At 45.6% G+C, this 19,122-nt stretch overlaps 1 protein-coding gene across 1 annotated transcript in view; it reads left to right on the top strand.

Moving 5' to 3' along the window:
* The first annotated feature begins 1,454 nt into the window (after nt 1-1,454).
* MROH7 (maestro heat like repeat family member 7) overlaps nt 1,455-19,122 on the top strand; it is a 42,999-nt gene continuing 25,331 nt past the window's right edge. Inside the window, exons 1-8 of the mRNA XM_061186545.1 lie at nt 1,455-2,679; nt 11,856-11,929; nt 13,268-13,351; nt 14,292-14,371; nt 14,677-14,806; nt 16,919-17,014; nt 17,512-17,616; nt 17,830-17,965. Of these exons, the coding sequence (XP_061042528.1) occupies nt 1,455-2,679; nt 11,856-11,929; nt 13,268-13,351; nt 14,292-14,371; nt 14,677-14,806; nt 16,919-17,014; nt 17,512-17,616; nt 17,830-17,965 (1,930 nt within the window). The remainder of the gene's footprint in view (nt 2,680-11,855; nt 11,930-13,267; nt 13,352-14,291; nt 14,372-14,676; nt 14,807-16,918; nt 17,015-17,511; nt 17,617-17,829; nt 17,966-19,122) is intronic.

Below are 19,122 nucleotides of genomic sequence, written 5' to 3'. Positions count from 1 at the left end.
CTGGGGGACCTGGAAGGCTCATAACATATAAGCTGAAATCTGAAGGGGTGAAGCTGTGGGTGTTAGGGAATGCGGCTGGAGAAGGGGGTGCCCTACCTGTGGAGGGCCAGAATTAACCTGGGAGCTTGGCTCTTTGGAGAAACTCAAAGGAGTTGAGGGAAGTTGGAATGAAGAGGTGGGGTATAGAGGGAGTATGGAGGGGCAAGAAGGGAGAAAAGGGAGTTGGGGTCAGACACAGAAGGGCCTTTTAGGTCCTGCTAAGGATTGGGGACGCTGTCCTGAAGACAAGGGGAAGCCATTGAGGGTAAGAAGTCAGGTGGCATAAAGAGGTGGTCTCGGCTGCCCTGAGGGCCAGTGGGGTGGGTCATCTTCCTCCCCTTGACCTCCACTTCCTTAAGTATATAATGCAGTAATCATATCTAACTTCTGGGACTCTGTGTGTGTGTGCAGGGAGATTTTGTTAGCAGATGTGCATGCCTGGTCTTTAGACTTTGCTCAGTAAGTGTTGAAAAAGCCACTCTTGCCTGACTTGGTCTCCTTTTGCATCTCCTCCCAGGGACCAACTCCTGCTTAAGAACACCATGCACGCAGGTGAGCTGTCCCTACAATTCCCGTAGGAAGGGTGGCCCAGGTATGGGGGTGGGATAGAGTGGGAGGATTGGGGAGTTCACCCAGCAGTCAGATTGCTGGGCTGAGACAGGCTCTGTTCTGGATGATTGCCCCAGGTTCTCCTCCATGTAGTCTGCCTCACCCAGAGCAAACTGCTAAGGGCAGTGGGCAGCTCTGTCAAGGCTGCTTTGGGAATCTAGAGCCACAGTCATTCACAGAACAGTTCTAGAAACTTAGGGGTTGGCTGGAAGTAGGGTAAGTAAGGAGGCTCCCCCTTCCCTTTTTCTGCCTTAAGGGGGATCCTCATTTGTCTAGTATTTGTGGACTTCTTACTGTGGACCTGGCATTGTGTTAGGTGCTGGGGATGCCCCTGGCACTAAGATGTGCATAGTTCTCTCCAGTGGGGAGCTCATCTCTAGCAGGGGCTGGACCACTAAACAAGTCATTGGAATAAAGTGCCATGAATCATTTGCTCAGAAGGGTGGGATTGGCAAGGATAGTAGGAGGAGGTTCCAGGACAAGGCAATTGCATTTAAGGGCCGTGAGCTGAAAGGGAGCAGTGTGTGGTCAAAGAAGGGAACACAGGGGATGGGGCTGGAACTGAGAGAGCCAGGGGAGAGCCGTGCAGGACGGGACTGGACAGGTGGGCTGGACGTGGTCATGAAGGACCTCGTAAGTCGCCCCAGGGATTTCATGCTAAGGATGGTGGGGAGCCATGGAAGGGTTTCAACAGGTGAGGCTCAATTTGCCTTTCTCCCTCTCAGGAGCACTGCAGGGAGCTCAACAGTAGGCTATTGGACAGAAGGGGGCAGTGGCATTGAGAGACCTCCAGACCAGGCACGGCCATGAATCCAGGGGCTAGTCTGGTCCTCCGTGAAGACACAAAGATGATACCCACTCTCAACTCCACTGAGGCACCTGGTTTAGGCTCTGGCATCATCTCTGGGCCCAACCCAGACACGGACCTTGTTCCTATCTTGAACCCACCCCTGAGTCCTGGCTTGGTTCTTGTTCCAGACCTTAATCCAACTCTGAGTCCTGTCTCAGAGGAGACCCCTGGCCTGGCATCTGATAACACCCCCAGACCTGATGACAGCAGGGCCGCGGCTCCAGCCTCCCTCCAGATCACCACTGCCCACTCTGGTGAAGCCCTGGGTTTGGATTCCAATCACATCTCGACAGCTGACTCACAGGGGGCCCTAAGTCCAGCCTCAAACCTTGTTCTGAGCCCTGGCTCTACGGAAGCCCAGGGTCTGAGTTTGGGGAACCACTCTGGGCCAAATTCTGAGGAGGCCTTCAGCTCCCTCCCAAGCAAGATTTTTGATTTGGGTCAGAGTAACTCCAATCCTTCCAGGCCTGAATCAAACCCGTTTAAAAGGCCTTATTCAAAAGAAACCCTTGTTCTGGGCCAAAGCATCTCCAGGCCAGGCTCAAAAGCTCTCCTTATTCCAGCCCCAAACTCTTCTCTGGATCCTGATTCCAATCAGCTGCTCAGTGTGGGCTCAGGAAACATCTCCAAGCTGGACCTGAATGCAGCTCCAAGTTCTCCTGGGTCCCTAATGCCAGACATGAACGAGACCATCACTTTGGTTTCACATAACATCTCTGGATCTGTTTCAAAAAGAACCTTTGGTGCAGCCTGGAACACGAGTTCCAAGGGAACCATCAATATGGCTTCAAATGACAATCCCAAGTCTGATTTGGACATGACTGTCACTCAGGCCTCATGCTTGACCCTGGTTCCTGGTTCCAGCGAGGCTATCAGCCTGCACTCCAGCACCCAGGGACCCAACTCCACCCTTTCTCCACCCTCGTGCATGACCCCGATCCTGGGCTCCAATGAGACTCTGAGCCTGGTCTCCAGCCTCATCTTCAGTGACACCTCCACCCTGACACTGAGCAGCCAGCAGGACTGTTCTGAGGACAACAGCATCCACACGGTGCCCCTGGAGGGGAGTCTGGGGAGCTGGAGCAAGATGACTAGTGTCGAGGTGGGCCAGTTCCCACTGGGGTTCCCCACCAGTGACACCATGAACAAGAACTCCACGGCCTTCCAGAGCATCCCTCAGGGTGAGTAAGGCCAGAGCACCAGCCCCAGAGAGGACACTGACCTGGAAGAACTCTATTCAGACTTGTAGGGCAGGGAGGGGAGAGGAGAGGGGAAAGGAAGGGAAGAGCATGCAATGGATAACATGCAATATATTAACTATACGTGAGAAGGGAACAGCATGCAATGAACAACATGCAATATATTAATTATACATGAGAGATCTAGTGCTTGCTGTGTGACTTGGGACAAGTTACTTAATCTCTCTGAGTTTCAATTTTCTTAACTGTAATATAATATCTCCATATAATAATACTTTCATTCTGTTCAAATTACAAGTCAACTAACTAACTATACCGTCCTTTCTTTATTGATAAATTTCAGGTCTGTCTTATCAAGTCAAAGTTTGAACAGTGGAGCAGGCGGGCTTGAGTTTTTGAGGTCCCCACCTAAGTGAAGCCTTGGGGTCCTATCTGGAACCTGTGGCTCACTTCTGATGTGCAAGAGTTCTGTAAATGAATCCCCCACCAGTTTTTGATGTTGTGAAGATCTTCTCCCAATTATTTATATCTCCAAATATTTTTGTTTGTTCATGCACCAATACCATATTGCAATTAAAAAAATTTACCATGGCTTTGCAAGTATGTATTCATATCCGATAGGGTGAAAATCCCTCTTTAAAGTTCTCAAAACTATTCTGAGGACAACAGCATCCACACCATGCCCTGGAGGCTATTTGAACACCCTCATTCTTCCATATACATTTTAAAATGCATTTGTCTAGGTCCTCAAAAATTCTTTCTGGCATTTTTATTGGAATGTTATTAATCTATCCATCTATTGGAGTTTTACTTTATTTTTTAATTTTTTTTAATTTTTTACTTTTTTGTAAAGCTATTTTAATTAATTAATTAGTTAATTTATTTATGGCTGTGTTGGGTCTTCGTTTCTGTGCGAAGACTTTCTCTAGTTGCGGCAAGCGGGGGCCACTCTTTATCGCGGTGCGCGGGCCTCTCACTATCGCGGCCTCTCTTGTTGCGGAGCACAGGCTCCAGACGCGCAGGCTCAATAATTGTGGCCCACGGGCCTAGTTGCTCCGCGGCATGTGGGATCTTCCCAGACCAGGGCTCGAACCCGTGTCCCCTGCATTGGCAGGCAGATTCTCAACGACTGCGCCACCAGGGAAGGCCTATTTTTTTATTTTTTAAACAAAATTTTTTAAAATTAATTAATTAATTTATTTATTTTTGACTGTGCTGGGTCTTCGTTGCTGCACGTGGGCTTTCTCTAGTTGTGGCGAGTGGGGGCTACTCTTCGTTTCAGTGCGCGGGCTTCTCATTGCGGTGGCTTCTCTTGTTGTGGAGCACGGGCTCTCTAGAGCACAGGCTCGATAGTTGTGGCGCACGGGCTTAGTTGCTCCGCGGCATGTGGGATCTTCCCAGACCAGGGCTCGAACCCGTGTCCCTTGCATTGGCAGGTGGACTCTTAACCACTGCGCCACCAGGAAAGTCCCGAGTTTTACTTTACATAGGATATATCCTTTACTAGAATTTTAAAAATTCTCCATAAAAGACTAGTGCATTTTTGGATAGGTTAATTCTTAGGTACTTTACCGTTCTTATTGCTACCATGAATCATACCTTATTTTCTAATACAATTCTTATTTTGTACTGATGATGCTGATGATGTAGAGGAACTTTGTTTACACAAGTGGGTCTTTTTGTTTAAACAGCTTTATTGAGATAAAACTTATATATCATAAAAGTCACTCGAAGTGTACAATTTAATGGTTTTAAAATATACATAGAATTATGCAACCATCACCACCACAATCAATTTTAGAACATTTTCCAAAGTGGCTGAACTATTTTACATTTCCACCAGCAGTATATGATGCTTGTTATTGTTTGTCTTTTTTTTTTTTTTAACAAAAAGCTAGGAATCCTTTTGAATTTTTAAAAATTATTTTTATCTTTTATTTTTATACAATTTTAAATGTTGCACTCCATTTACAGTTATTACAAACTATTGGCTATATTCCCCATGTTGCACAATACGTCCTTGTAGCCTATCTTACACCCAATAGTTTGTACCTCCCACTTATTGTCTGTCTTTTTGATTATAACCATCTTAGTGGGTATGAAGTATCTCATTGTGGTTTTGATTTGCATTTCCCTGAAGGGTAGTAATATTGAACGACTTTTCATATGCTATCAGCCACATCTATATCTTATTTGGATAAATGTCAATTCAAATCCTTTGCCCACTTAAAAAATTGGGCATGTCTTTTTATTACTGAGTTGTAAGTGATCTTTATATATTCTAGATAGAAGTTATATCCCTTATCCCCAGATAAGATATATACCTTATCAGATATATAATTTGCCAATATTTTTTAACCTATGGGTTGTCTTTTTGCTTTTTTCATGGTGTCCTTTGAAACACAAAAGTTTTAAATTTCAATGATGTCCAGTTTATTTTTTCTTTCATTGTTTGTGCTTTTGGTGTCATATTTAAGAAATTATTACCTAATCCAAGGTCATGAAGATTTATGCCTATGTTTTCTTCTAAGAGTTCTATAATTTTAGTTCTGAAATTTAGGTCTTTGATCCATTTTGAGTTAACTTTTGTATATGGTGTGAAATTGGGGTCCAACTTCATTCCTTTGCATGTGGAGTCCAGTTATTATTGTGATATAATTCATATATTATACAATTTACCCATTTAAAGTGTACAATTCAATGGCTTTTCGTATATTATTAATCTTTTAAAAATTGTAGTAAAATATATATAACATACATTTGCCATTTTAAACATTTTTAAAAGTAAATTTATTTATTTAATTTTTGACTGTGCTGGGTCTTTGTTGCTGTGCGTGGGCTTTTCTCTAGTTGCGGTGAGCGGGGGCTACTCTTCATTGCGGTGTGTGGGCTTCTCATTGCGGTGGCTTCTCTTGTTGTGGAGCATGGGCTCTAGGTGCGTGGGCTTCAGTAGTTGTGGCATGCGGGCTCAGTAGTTGTGGCTCGCGGGCTCTAGAGCGCAGGCTCAGTAGTTGTGGTGCACGGGCTTAGTTGCTCCGCAGCATGTGGGATGTTCCCGGACCAGGGCTCGAACCTGTGTCCCTTGCATTGGCAGGAGGATTCTTAACCACTGTGCCACCAGGGAAGCCCTTAAACATTCAGTGGCATTAGTCACACTCACAATATTGTGTAACCATTACCACTATCTATTTCCAAAACTTTTTCGTCATCCCAAATAGAAGGTCTCACCATAGGCAATAACTCCCCATTCCTCTCTCCCCAGTCCCTCGTAAGCTCTAATCTACTTTCTGTCTCTATGAATTTGCCTACTCTAGGTAACTCACGAAATGGAATCATACATTTGTCCTTTTGTACCTGGTTTATTTCACTTAGCATAATGTTCATCCATGTTGTAACATGTATCAGTACGTCATTCCTTTTTATGGTTAGATAATATTCCAATGTATGTACCACATTTTATTTGTCCATGGACTAATATTTGGGTTGTTTCCACTTTTTGGCTATTATGAATAATGCCGCTATACACATCAGCACACAAGTATCTGTTTGAATGGTTGCTTTCAATTCCTTTAGATATATACCTAGGAGTGGAATTGCTGGATCATATGGTAATTCTATGTTTAGCTTTTTGAGGAACAGCCAAATTATGTCCCATAGCAGCTGTACAATTTTGCATTCCCTCCAGAAATGTACAAGGGTTCTAAAGTACAAGGGTTCCAATTTCTGCACTACTAATCTCTCCTTGCCAACACTTGTTATTTTCCATTTTTTAGAAAACATTTTTATAATAGCCATCCTAAAGAGTGTGAAGTAGTATTTTATTGTGATTTTGATTTGCATTTCCCTAATGACTAATGATGTTGAGCATTTTCACATGCTTATTTGCCATTTGTATATCTTTTTATGGAGAAATAATTATTCAATCCTTTATCCATTTTCAAATTTGGTTGGTTTTTGTTGTTGAGTTTTAGGAGTTCTTTACACATTCTGGATATTAATTCCTTATCAGATACACAATTTGTAAATATTGGCACCCATTCTGTGAGTTGTCTTTTCATTCTTTTGACATTGTCCTTTGATGCATAAAAGTGCTTAATTTTGATGAGAACCAATTTGTCTACTCGTTTATTATGTGTTATTTTGGTGTTATGTTCAAGAAATTGTTGCCATATCCAATGTCATATAGATTTCCCCCTATGTTCTCTTCTAAGAATTTCATAGTTTTAGCTTTTAAGTTTAGTCTTTAAGTTAATTTTTGTATGTACTATGAGGTAGGGGTCCAACTTCATTCTTTTGCATGTGGATATCCAGTTTTTCTAGCATCATGTGTTGAAAAGAGCATCCTTTTTTCACTGAATGGTCTTGAGACCTTTGTCAAAAATCAATTGACCATATATATGAAGGTTTATGTCTATTTTATTCCATTGGTCTTTATGTCTGTCCTATGCCAGTACCACACTGTTTTGATTTCTATAGCTTTGTAGTAAGTTTGAAATCAGAAAATATGAGTCTACCAACTTTGTTCTTTTTCAAGATTGTTTTGGCTATTTAGGGTCAATTTTTATTTTTTAATAGGAGCATTTTGTCCATTTGGATTTTTAAAAACAATGTGTTTTCAAACTGTATTTGTCTTTTAAAAACTTTTTTCAAGGTATATAACATATATCAGTAAAATATGTAAAGTGCACTACTAACCTTAAGTGTACAGCTTGATGAATATTTACATACCTACACACTGGTAACTACCAGCCAGATCAAGACACAGATCTTTTCCAGCATCCCAGAACCTTCCCTTGTGATCCTTTCCAATCAATACCCCTTCTTCTGGGGCAGGGTTTCTCAGTCTTGGCACTATTGACATTTTGTGTTAGATAGATTTTTGTTGTGTGAGTGTGGGTGCGTGGGGAGCTGTTCTATGCATTGTAAGATGCATCCCTGGACTCTGCCCAGTAGATGCTAGTAGTAACATCCTCCCTCACAAGTTGCCCTCAGTTATCAACAGCCATAGAGGGAACAATTCTGATTTGTATCACCATAGACTAGTTTTGCCTGTTTTTGAACTTCTTATCAATATGATACTACAGTATATACTGTTTTGACTCTGGCTTCTTTAGCCAACATGATGTCATTTAGATTCATCCACATTGTTGCATGTATCATAGTTGATTCTTTTTATTGTTTTGTAGTATTCCATCTTATGAACATACCACAATTTGTTTATCCATTTTTTGCTGATGGACATTAGGATTTTTTCTACTTTTTGGATATTATGAATAAAGTCACTTTGAACATTTTCGTACATGTCTTTTGGTACACAGATACATTTATTTATCTAGAAGAGGAATTTCTGGGTCATAGCATAAGCATATGTTTAGCTTTAGTAGATATTGCCAATTTTTCAAAAGTGGTTGAATTAATTTACCATCTCACCTGTGAGAGTTCCAACTGCTTCACATCCTCACAAACATTTGGTATTGTTAGTTTTCAAAATTTTAGCCATTCTGTTTGGTGTCTAATGATATTTCGGTGTGATTTCAATTTGCATTTTTTGATGACTACTGATGTTAAGCATCTTTTAATATGATTATTGTCAATTTGTATATCCTTTTTTAAAATATATTTATTTATTTTTGGCTGTGTTGGGTCTTAGTTGCTGCACACAGGCTGTTTGTTGCAGCGTGCGGGCTTCTCTCTAGCTGTGGCACGTGGGCTCCTGAGTGCACAGGCTCTCTAGTTGTGGCGTACGGGCTCTCTAGTTGTGGTGTGCAGCCTCAGTAGTTATGGTGTGCAGGCTTAGTTGCCTTGCAGCATGTGGGATCTTTGTTCCCTGACCAGGGATCGAACCTGTGTCTGCTGCATTGGAAGGCAGATTCTTAACCACTGGACCACCAGGGAAGTCCCTGTATATCCTTTTTTATGAAGTGCCTGTTCAAGTCTTTTGCTCATTTAAAAAATTTGGGTTGTCTTTTTCTTATTGATTTGTGGAAGTTCTTTATATTGATATAATCCAGATATGTGTACCCAAAGGTTGTGAAAATAGTCTCATAGTTTCCCCCAGAAGTTTTATTGTTTTTTCATTCACATTAAATTTACAATGCATCATGTATTAATTTTGGAAAACAGTGTGAGAGAGAGACTTAAGGCTCATTTCCCCCCCATGTGGATATCTAATTGCTCCAGACCATTTATTGAAAAGACCTACTTTCTCCACTGAATTGCAGTGTCACCTTTGAGGTAAGTCAAGTGACTGTATATGCGTAGGTTTATTTCTGGACTCTTTCTGTTCCTTTGTTTGTCTATCCTTAACCATTGCCGTAGTTACTGTGTTTTAGAGTAAGTCTTGATATTTATTACTGTAAGTCCTCCAACTTTGTCCTTTCTCAAGATTGTCTATTCTAGGTGATTTACTTTTCCATATAGATTCTAGAAACAGCTTGTCAATTTCCATAAAATATAATAAAAATCTGTTAGATTTTCATTGGAATTTCATTGAATTTATAAATCAATTTATGTAGCATTGTCTTCTTTATAAACTGTGTTTTCCAACCCATAGTTCATTTATATTTAATGTAATTATGGATAGTTTAAAATTTTTTTTTTAATTTTAAATTGAAGTGTAGTTGATTTACAATTATGGGTAGCTTGATATCTATCATCTTATGTTTGTATTCTTTGTTCTGCTTGCTCTATATTTCTTTTTTACTCCTTTTTTGGTTTTGGGGTTGTTTTTTCCACCCTCTTTTCTCTGTTACTTGCGTGGAAGTTACATACTGTTTTAAGTTTTTTAGTGATTCTCTAGAAGTTACAATGTGCATATTTAATATGTCACAAAGTCCAACTAATCAATGCATTTATCTTCCTCCCAGACAGTTTAAGACTTAGAAACATGTCAACCCCACTTAATCCCCCCCACCACCAATTTATATGCTCTCCTGGTAATGTATATTAATTCTGTCTTTTTCTTAAAACTGTAAACATTATTATTATTTTATGTAGTTAATGTTCTTACGTTTGCCAAAGTATTAACCTCTTTTTCTTTTTTGCTTGTTGCATCTCAGACCTTCCATCTGGGATTAATTTCCTTTTGCCTAAAGTGCATCCTTTAGAATTTGCTTTAGTGAATTCTACTGATGGCCGACTCTTTCCATTTTTGTCTGAAAATGCCTCTATTTATCCCTCATTCTTTTAAAAAATTTAAAACAATAAAAACTTGCAGAAAAGTTGAAAGTACAGTATAAAAACTTTTTCTGAATAATTTGATAATAAGTTGCCAAATGATATCCTACCAATCTTGAATTTTAATATGTGTTTCTTACAATAAAGGATAAAAGTTAACCATCAGAATCAGGAAATTAATACTGATACACTGCTACCATCTAATCATCAGGCCCCATTCAAATGTCACCAATTGTCCCAGTAATGTTCTTTATTAAAAAAGGATCCAGGTCAGAATCATTCATTGCTCTTTTTTGTCTCATCTGTTTTGTTTCCCCCAGCCCTCAGACTTTCCTTGACTGTCATATCCCTGATATACTGGAAGATTACAGGCCAGCTATTTTATAAGATGTGCCTCATTTTGGGTTTATCTGATGTTTCCTCATGATCGGATTCATGTCATACATCTTTGGCAGGAATAGCACAGACGTGATGCTTGGTTTTCCTCACTGCATCCTATCTGGTGGTGTAAGATTTTTATTTGTTCCATTACTGGCGATGTTCACTTTGATCTCTTGAGTACAATGGTTGCTGCCAAGGTTTTCCACTGTAAAGTCATTATTTACCCCTTTTTAGTAAATATTATGTATTAAATATTATGTAAAAATTTAAGGAGGTACTTTGAAACTATGTAAATATACCATTCCTCATCAAACTTTCAATTTAGTTATTTACTTATTTATATTAGTATGGACTTATGTTTTCCTAGTTTACTCGATGGACCATAATCTGTTGCTACCATCATTTATTGTGATACTCAAACTTTCCCCAGTTTAACCAAGGAATCCCTTTTGAGCAAGCTTTGTATCTCTTTGACGTCTTCCCATAATTCCTTGGGCTCTCTTCCTTGTTTCCTGGTACAAGATGTCTCAGGCTCATCCTGCACTTTCTCTGCCCAAGTCCTAGAATCAGCCATTTCTCCAAGGAGACTTGTTCCTTTGGTACTTAGGAGCCAAGATTTGGTGCTAGCTGTATTCACTACTATTGAGGTGTCTCTGCTTCTCACTATTGACTCCATCCTCTGGTAGCCTCTGGTGGCCAAGTTGCCCCTGAAGTTCCAGGGTCTCTCTCCTTGGGCTTCCCCTCAGCCCCCTTAAGTCAAGGGCTCTACTGGCCCTGCTCAGCCAAGTGCCCATAGCTGGACCAATCACTGTGTCTGGGGGCACGGGAATCTCTTACTGGCCAAGCGTGGGTTCCAGGTCCACCTTTATACATTTGTTTGTTTATTGACATTATTATATTAGTTTCAGGTGTAAAGCCCACCCTTATTTGAAGAGGGATGATGGGTGTGGTTTGCAGCTTCACCTAGCTATATGGAATGAGTAGCTTACATGGAAGACAGAGGCTTTTTCACCAGAAGAAAGATGAGGAACTTTGGGGCTGACAAAATAGCCTGTATCTACTATAACAAATAAGAGTTTAACTATAAATCGTGATAACAACTGAAAGAAGAGAATAGGATGATGCACAAGAGTATCACAGTGGGCCTTTCATTAGCCTGAAGGTCAGGGGAGGCCTCTTTGAGGAGTGGCAGGCAAGCAAAGACCTGAAGGATGGGGCTCTACCTGGGCAAGGGGGTGTGGCAGTGGAGCGGCCCAGGTAGAGGAAACTGCCTGTGCAAAGGCCCTGAGGGGGAAGCTTGCTGGGCCTGGAAGGAGGCCAGTGTGGTGGGTGCATGGTGAGAGAGGGGAGAGCAGGGGGAGGTGAGGCTGGGGAGGTGGGCAGGGGAGACTGACCTGGCAGGGCCTTGAAGGCACTAACAAGGATGCTTGCTTTATGCTCGGTGAAATGGGGTGCCCCTAAAGGGTTTTAGGGATGGGAGCTCAGTCTGGCTGCTGGCGGAGTAAGGGTTGGAGGGGCCCAGTGGGGGAGGTGGGAAGGGACTCTGCTACACCATATCTTTACCCTCCCTCTTCTCTCCTCAATGAAACTGTGACCTGCAGGAGCCTTCGATGAAGTAGCCTCACGTCTGGTGAAGGTGCCAGGGCAGGGAGAGGATGGCAACGAAATAACTCTGGTATGCTTCCTGCTAAAACCTACCTGACTTTTCTGGGATGCCCTCTCCCCCGTGCCGCGCCCCCTCCCCCCCCGCCCCCCACTCCAGCATTCCTTGTTTCTCTGTCTGGCTCTTCTCTCCTCCTTGGTACTCATCATCATCTGAAGTACAATAGGCTTTATAAGTTTATCTTGTTTCTTGTTATTCTCTCGCACTGGGATGCATCCTCCATAAATCAGGGGTTTTTGTTTGTCTTATTCCCAGCTGTATTCCTAGCATCTAGAGCAGTGCCTGGCATATCCTAGGTGCTCGGTAACAGTTTTTTAAGCCATGGAATGAATTGTGAGAGGGTTTCTAAAAGTGGAAGAAAAGGGAATTCCCTGGCGGTCCAGTGGTTAGGACTAGGCACTTTCACTGGCAGGGCCTGGGTTCGATCCCTGGTTGGGGAAATAAGATCCTTCAGCTGCGTGACATGGCCAAATTTAAAAAAAAGCGGGGGTGGGGAGAAAAGCTAGAAATGACCTTTTTCAGGACACAAGCCCAACCCAGGTCTTGGTCATGCCGCAGGCCTCGGGAGGCCAGAGAAAGCCAGCATCTACAGGCCTTGGTGAGGGCCAGTGGGGGCAGACTGGACAGGCTGGTGGATGTGAGTGTGACACACGGAGTGTGGGTGAGCCTGGTTGGCGGACAGAGTCTGGAGGCAGGGGGTCCACCCAGGCCAGGCCGTGCAACCTGTTCTCTTGACAGGAGGGGTGGGAAAGAGCTTGTGGCATCTTTGACCCACCACACTGTCCATTAGATTTTCTTGTTTTGCTTTCTTTACTATATATTTTATCTGTTTCATGTTTCTTTCTTCTTCTGCCTTACGATAATGAGAACTAATAGATTAAATAGACGTTGGTTAATGTTTTCCCTCTCTCAGGTTGCAGAATGCCTTAATCCGACTGGTGTGTGCCCTTAAGAAGGGTAGATATTAGAAGGCTCTTATCACTTATGATGGCATTTCAGCTTGACGTGTTGGGACCCTTTCTGTCCCGTTGGCTCCTGCCTCTTCTCCCTTGCTTGGAGAGGAGAGAATGCTTTGCAGTCCCTGATACCTGGTCCTCCCCCAAATGCTGGCCTACAGGGATTATCCCCAACCTCCCTGCTGCCACCACGATCTTCTCAAGTCTTCACCCCCCTCAAGTTCCCCTGTGGTTTCTTACTTGTCTTGAGCTGATGCTGGGGGCCGGCTGCTGGGGAGGAGCAGGCTGGCTTGCCTGCAGGTGGCAGGTGGCTAAGGGGGGTGTAGGGACAGCCCCTGAGGGCTGGGTTCAGTGTGGCTCTCACCCTGCGGCTTTGCCCTCTGCTGCCCCCGAGGTCGAGAATGCCCTCAGCCTCCAGAAGACCCAGGATGTGTTGGACGTGGAAGAAGAGAAGAAGACCACGATGAAGAAGATGACGGTGCGTGAGCAACTTGCGGTCTGTGACATCCGGGTGGGGAGGGGGCGGAAGTCCTGAGTCCACCCACTGATGAGGCTGGAGTGGGGTGGGATGGGCAGAGGACAGTCGAGGCACAGACACTTGGGCTTGAGTCTCGGCTCCACCTCTAATTGCCCCCCACCTACCCTGGGGGAGCTCAGCCAAGTCACTTCCCCTCTCTGAGCCTCACTCTTAATACCTCACGAATGACTGTGATAAAACCTGTGTCCTTGGCTTGTTGGGAGGACAGAACCCAAAGGTTAGTTCATTGTAAAGCCTTAGGCACCTGGGAGCAGTCATTATTATTTTATACATTATTTCCCCCAAAATTCCTTCTGATGGGGAACCTCTGAAGGAACTTTCCTTTTTTCTTTGCTAAATACAGTCACTTCTCAGTTAACCACCAGAATGTTTGGGCTGGGATAACCACTGAAGTTTCCAGAAATATATTTAGCTATAAAGAGAGAAAAAATCCTTGCCTTTGATACTTCCATTTAATTAATGTTAATTGAGCACCTATGGGTCGTTGGTGCTAGATCAAAAGTGAGGAATTAGAAGGACATTTTAAAGGAATTCAACCGGACCACTTTCGAGGGCCATGCGTGGTGTTTTCTGCATTGGGCCGGTCCACGGTTTAGGTATACTTCCCCACCATGGCGCTGCTGAAACAGTTCTTCCAGAGCCCTTCATGGGGGGTGGTGCAGCAGGCTAGGGCTTGTCATGTTTTTGGTGGCCTTGAACTGAGGGCTCTGGACAGGGCTTGAGCAGTCAGCTGGCTCCCCCACTGGAGGCCAGGCAGGCTGTGGAGGCTGCCCACGCCGAGGGGCTGCGCCGCCTGCTCCCTGTGAGGAGGCGTGGCCTCGGCCCTGGTGGTCTGCAGTGGCCTGTGCCCTCATCGACACCTCCATGGTCCCCCGTCCAGAAGCAGATCCAGGAGGAGCCGCTGGATTCTCTCTTGAGCTCTGTCCACCAGCAAGTCATGGAGACCCTGACCCAGCTGAGGTGACCACGGCCCCTTCCCCGAACCCCTGCCCCATTCCCTCTACCCACGGGCTCCACCTGTATCTTCTGGGGCCACTCTGCTGTGCGTGGCCCCAGCCCAGTCCCAGGCCTTTTCCCTTCCCTTTGCCCAGCCCCTGCCGGGGCTGTCTGCCCTGCACCCCACTTCCCTCCTCCTCCCCTCCTCATCTCGCGCTTTTGTGGACCTGAATCTCAGCCCTCATCCCAGCCCTGCATCCTTCGCTTCCTGCCTCCAGCCCCAGGGCCCCCCCCTCGCTCCATGCCCTTGCTTTCTGTCTCTCCCTCAGTCATTCCCAGCTCGTCCTGGGCGTGCGGGAACGGTCGGAGCTGGTGAACACGTGCGTGAAGAGTGTGCTCTCCCTGCCCTCGGTGCAGGCCATGCAGGAGAAAGACGAGGACAAGGCTGAGGACATACAGGTGAGGCAGGGCCCTCTGGCTGGCTTTTTTTTTTTAATTTATTTTATTTATTTATTTTTGGTTGCGCTGGGTCTTCGTTGCTGCGCGCGGGCTTTCTCTAGAGGCAGCGAGCGGGAGCTACTCTTTGTTGTGGTGCGCGGGCTTCTCATTGCGGTGGCTTCTCTTGTTGCGGAGCATGGGCTCTAGGCGCGCGGGCTTCAGTAGTTGTGGCACGTGGGCGCAGTAGTTGTGGCTCTCGGGCTCTAGAGCTCAGGCTCAGTAGTTGTGGTTCCCGGACCAGGGCTCGAACCCGTGTCCCCTGCATTGGCAGGCGGATTCTTAACCACTGCGCCACCAGGGAAGTCCCCTGGGAGGTAGATTTGATCTTCACACTACTACTCAAGTAGCTTGGGCAGTTCACCTCCCCTCTCCTGGCCTGAGTAGGCACTCGATAAACATTTGGTGAATGTATCAATCTGCAGAATAAAGAATCCCTCATCTGAAGCACCGTCCACTTTGGGCTCTGCCCCATGAAAAGGATGTGGGCAAATGTTGGCATGGCCTCAGGAGGTGGCCAGGAGTGGGAGGAAAAGGCCTGAGGACTGGGCGAGTTGGGGCTGAGGCCTGGAAGTGGAACCTCAGGGGGCTCCCATGAGCATCTTCAAACCCCTGCAGGATAGTCCCAGGAGGAGTGATCAGAGGTGACCCTTCCTGTAGGAAGGGGTCAGTGGGGGAGGTTAGGGAGAGGGGTTTCAGCTCTGGGTGAGGCACATGGATGCATCCTTTCATTCAGCAAATATTAACTGATGCCTAATCCAGAAGTACAAGGGAAGGATACAGTAGGGCTGAAGGCAGATTATCAAAGTATCGTACAAATAAATGCAAAATTACAACAGTGGTACGTGTTGCAAGCAAGAAGTACTTGATGCTATGAAGACTATGAAGAGCCTGGAATCGGGGGAGGCTGAGTGTGTTGGGGGTCAGGGCTCATGGTGCTGGAGGTGAGAGGTTACAGAAGAGCTAACTAGTTGAAGGGGATGGCAGAAGGAAGAGTGTGCCAGGCAGAGGGAGCAGCCTGTGCGGCAGCCTGAGGACAGAGAGAACGTGGTGACTGCAAGGGCGATAAGGAGGCAGTGTGGCTGGAGTCCAGAGGGTGAGGTGAGAGAGCTCTGGGGGCCAGACCAGCCCCAGCGTGAAGGTTCTGAGTCCCGGAGGTGGTGCACTTGAGAGAAGACCCAAAGGAGACGGGGGGAACCCCTGCTGGGTGTGAAGAGAGCAGTGCTGCACAGTGATGGGCCACAGATGGGAGGGAAGGAGGAGGCAGTCGGTGAATGAGGCTTGCTTGGTGGCGGTGGTGTAAGCCTGGTGTGCACAGACTCAGGAAGCCTGGACAAAGACAACCTGGAAGGTAGATGTGGAGAGCGGTGGGAAGAGGGGAGGCAGGGGAGAGAGGGTCTCAAAACACTGCTCGGCCTTGTGTGTGTGTAATGCTTGCACCCTCCTAAGGTAATTTCAGGACTGTGGTGTGGCTGAGGAAGGAAGAGACAACCGGGCAGAAGAGAGATGGCTCCTGGAAGGGGCAACTTAGAAAATCTATTTGGATCTAGGAGTAGTAATTTAAAAAAGAATCAGAACACTTCCCCAGAGACAATAATATAAGTCACGCTGGTCGTCCGTTGATCTAGCTCTCACAGTTCCAGAGCTTTTTCCCACCCATCTTCTCATGTTCCTCACAAACCGAAACTTCCTTGTTCTGTGACCTTGGACAAGTGTCTCCTATTGGTAGAATGAGAAAAACACTTTGAGGACAAAATGATATGGTTGTGCAAATCACGAGGCACGCACCTGGCCCGTGGTAGATTTTCAGTAAATGCCCGGCCTCTGATTCCTCCCCTTGTAAGCTAAGAAGGGCAGAGATAACAATTACCAATTTGTCGAGAAGGAAACTGTAACCCATGGAGGGAAAGTAATTTGTCCAATATCACACACCAAGGTTAGTCTCAGAGGTGGGATGAGAAAGCAGCTCTCCTGGGTCCGAGTCCCCCTTCTTCCCCTGACCCACACCAGGGGTTGCCTAGGGCTGGGGTCTGCTCCAGAGGCTCCCTAGTGGCCTGGTCCTCCTCCTGTCCACAGACACTTTACCGTCAGACCTTGGATGCCCTGCAGACACTTCTCAATGCCCTCTTTGTTGAGGACCCCACTCCTGCTGGGCTGAGGAGCATCTTGGAGGTACGGAGGCAGGGAGGAGAGCAAGGGCGGAGGAGAATGGAGAATTGACTCGGGAGATCTGGGGGTGTGGGGCTGGACCCAGAAAGAGTGATTTTCCTTCAGGATGTCATCTTGTGCCAGGTTCCTGCTTCCCTGCCCCTCTCACAGGCCATGTCCCAAACTCCTGCCCCTTCACTCTCTCCCTATCCCCCATACTCCTACTACAGCTGTCCCCATATCCTTGCTTTCTAAATTCTTGTTCCTGTCTCTCTCTCCTATCCTCAAGACTCTCCACCTTTCATCTCTCTCCTCACTGACCTTTGTCCTCCCTCTGTCCTGTCCTCAGCTTCTGGACCCCATGTCTCCCTATGCTCTAAGAAGAGGAGGAGGGCTATGGCGGGTTGTCTTTATGCTCTCCCTAGAAGCTTCCTGATGATTGGTGAAGGCTGGCCTGCCCATCCGGGCAGTAGATGCTGACATCCAACTTGTAGCTCTGAGTCTTGCCCTTTTCCCCACAGCCTCTGGGGCCCTGGATGAACTCTGGGAAGGCCCATGAGAGAGCACGGGCTGTGAAAAGCAATGTCTCTGTGTTGAACCACATGCTTCTGACCCTGCCTTTCTTTGTGAGTGGCCCTGGGAGGGGGGAGGGGACACTCCTAGGGAGAATCTTCCCAGCTCTGAGGGAGCCTGTGCATCCATCCAGAGATTCCCAGGTGGTCCCCACTATCCTCAGAGGGCTCAGCTCTCAGGGCCAGACCACCTAGCTCTGTTCACCATTTACTGTATAGCCTTATTAAACCTATAAGTCTCAATCCCTAAGATTATGACACAAACAGATGTCCTCGGGGTTCCCGGCACTGGGGCTTCTGCTGGGGAGGCTCATCATTCGCATCGGGGATCCTGATGAGGAGATTGGCCGGGAGGCTCTGGACGGCATCACCATCCTCTACACCATCTTGGAGCTTCAAAAACGTAAGCCCTTTGGAGTGCCTCTAAAACAAGGCTTTTGAGCAGGTACTCAGCCTAGGAATTGAATGGAGCCATGACAACAAGGCACTGGTGGGATATAGAAGAGACCAACACAGAGTCCAATGGGGTCTGGAAATCAGTATGAAGACTTAGTCCCCACAGAACTAGGAGACAGAGGTGACAAACAAACCCGTTTTGACTTAAGCAATGCTTCTATTTAAGCTTCTCCTCCTTCTTCCAAGTTTAATTTGTGACTCTCATTTTCACATTCCCATGCCACCATGTACACCTAGGCATAATAGCCCCAATGTCCTGGTTTTTGGTCTGTCTTCCCCCACTAGACTATAAGTTCATTTGAGTCTGTGTCTTGTTCACCACTGTATTCCCAAGATCTAGCCCTGGGCCTGGCACATGGTGTGCGCTCAGCGAATATTTATTGGATGAATGAACAAAGAACAGGTCCTATCTTGGAATCTGGAGTGGCTAAAACCTGTAGGTGGGAGTACATCTCTGGATTCAGCTGCAGGGAGCTAGCGATATGGTATGGGCTGCCACAGAAACCCAGCTGGCACTGCACCTAGAGGTGTGCAGTATCAACTGTTACTTGCCTCCTTCCTTCCTCCAGAGTCCCAACTCTGCTCCAAACCAAGGAACCTTGGCACATTGTTCAAACTTCCCTGGCTCTGGAGGCAGAGTGACCTGGGTACAAGACCTAGCTCTGGCCCTTCCTAGCTGTGTGACCTTAGGCAAGTATTTTTCTTGTCAAGGCCTAGATTTCCTCATTTGTAAAAAAGGACACAATAGGATATAACTCACAAGCTTTTTGGAAGATTAAATGAGATCATATATGTAAAAAGACCAGCTCATTCCACACATTATAGGTACTTGCCAAATAGAGTTTCCTTTTTCCCCATCCCTACAAGGATCATCTTATTAGTTTCAGCCTTTTGGGATATGGCTGGTGTCCCTGCTCTTCTTGTTCTTTAGCATTTGGGGCAAAGATTTAGCCCCTAGGAGATTTGTCCTGCTGCCCAGGAACCACTCAGACCTCCTGAGTGATAGATGAATGTGATATAAGCCATGTTAATGATCAGTCTTAGGGACAGGAATAGTATACACCAAATTAGTATTGCCAGATTTAGCAAATAAAAATATAGGAC

The sequence above is a fragment of the Eubalaena glacialis genome, chromosome 3, assembly GCF_028564815.1.
Source record: "Eubalaena glacialis isolate mEubGla1 chromosome 3, mEubGla1.1.hap2.+ XY, whole genome shotgun sequence".
In the NCBI taxonomy this organism is placed as follows: Eukaryota; Metazoa; Chordata; class Mammalia; order Artiodactyla; family Balaenidae; genus Eubalaena; species Eubalaena glacialis.
This window is presented reverse-complemented; position numbering and strand designations above follow the sequence as displayed.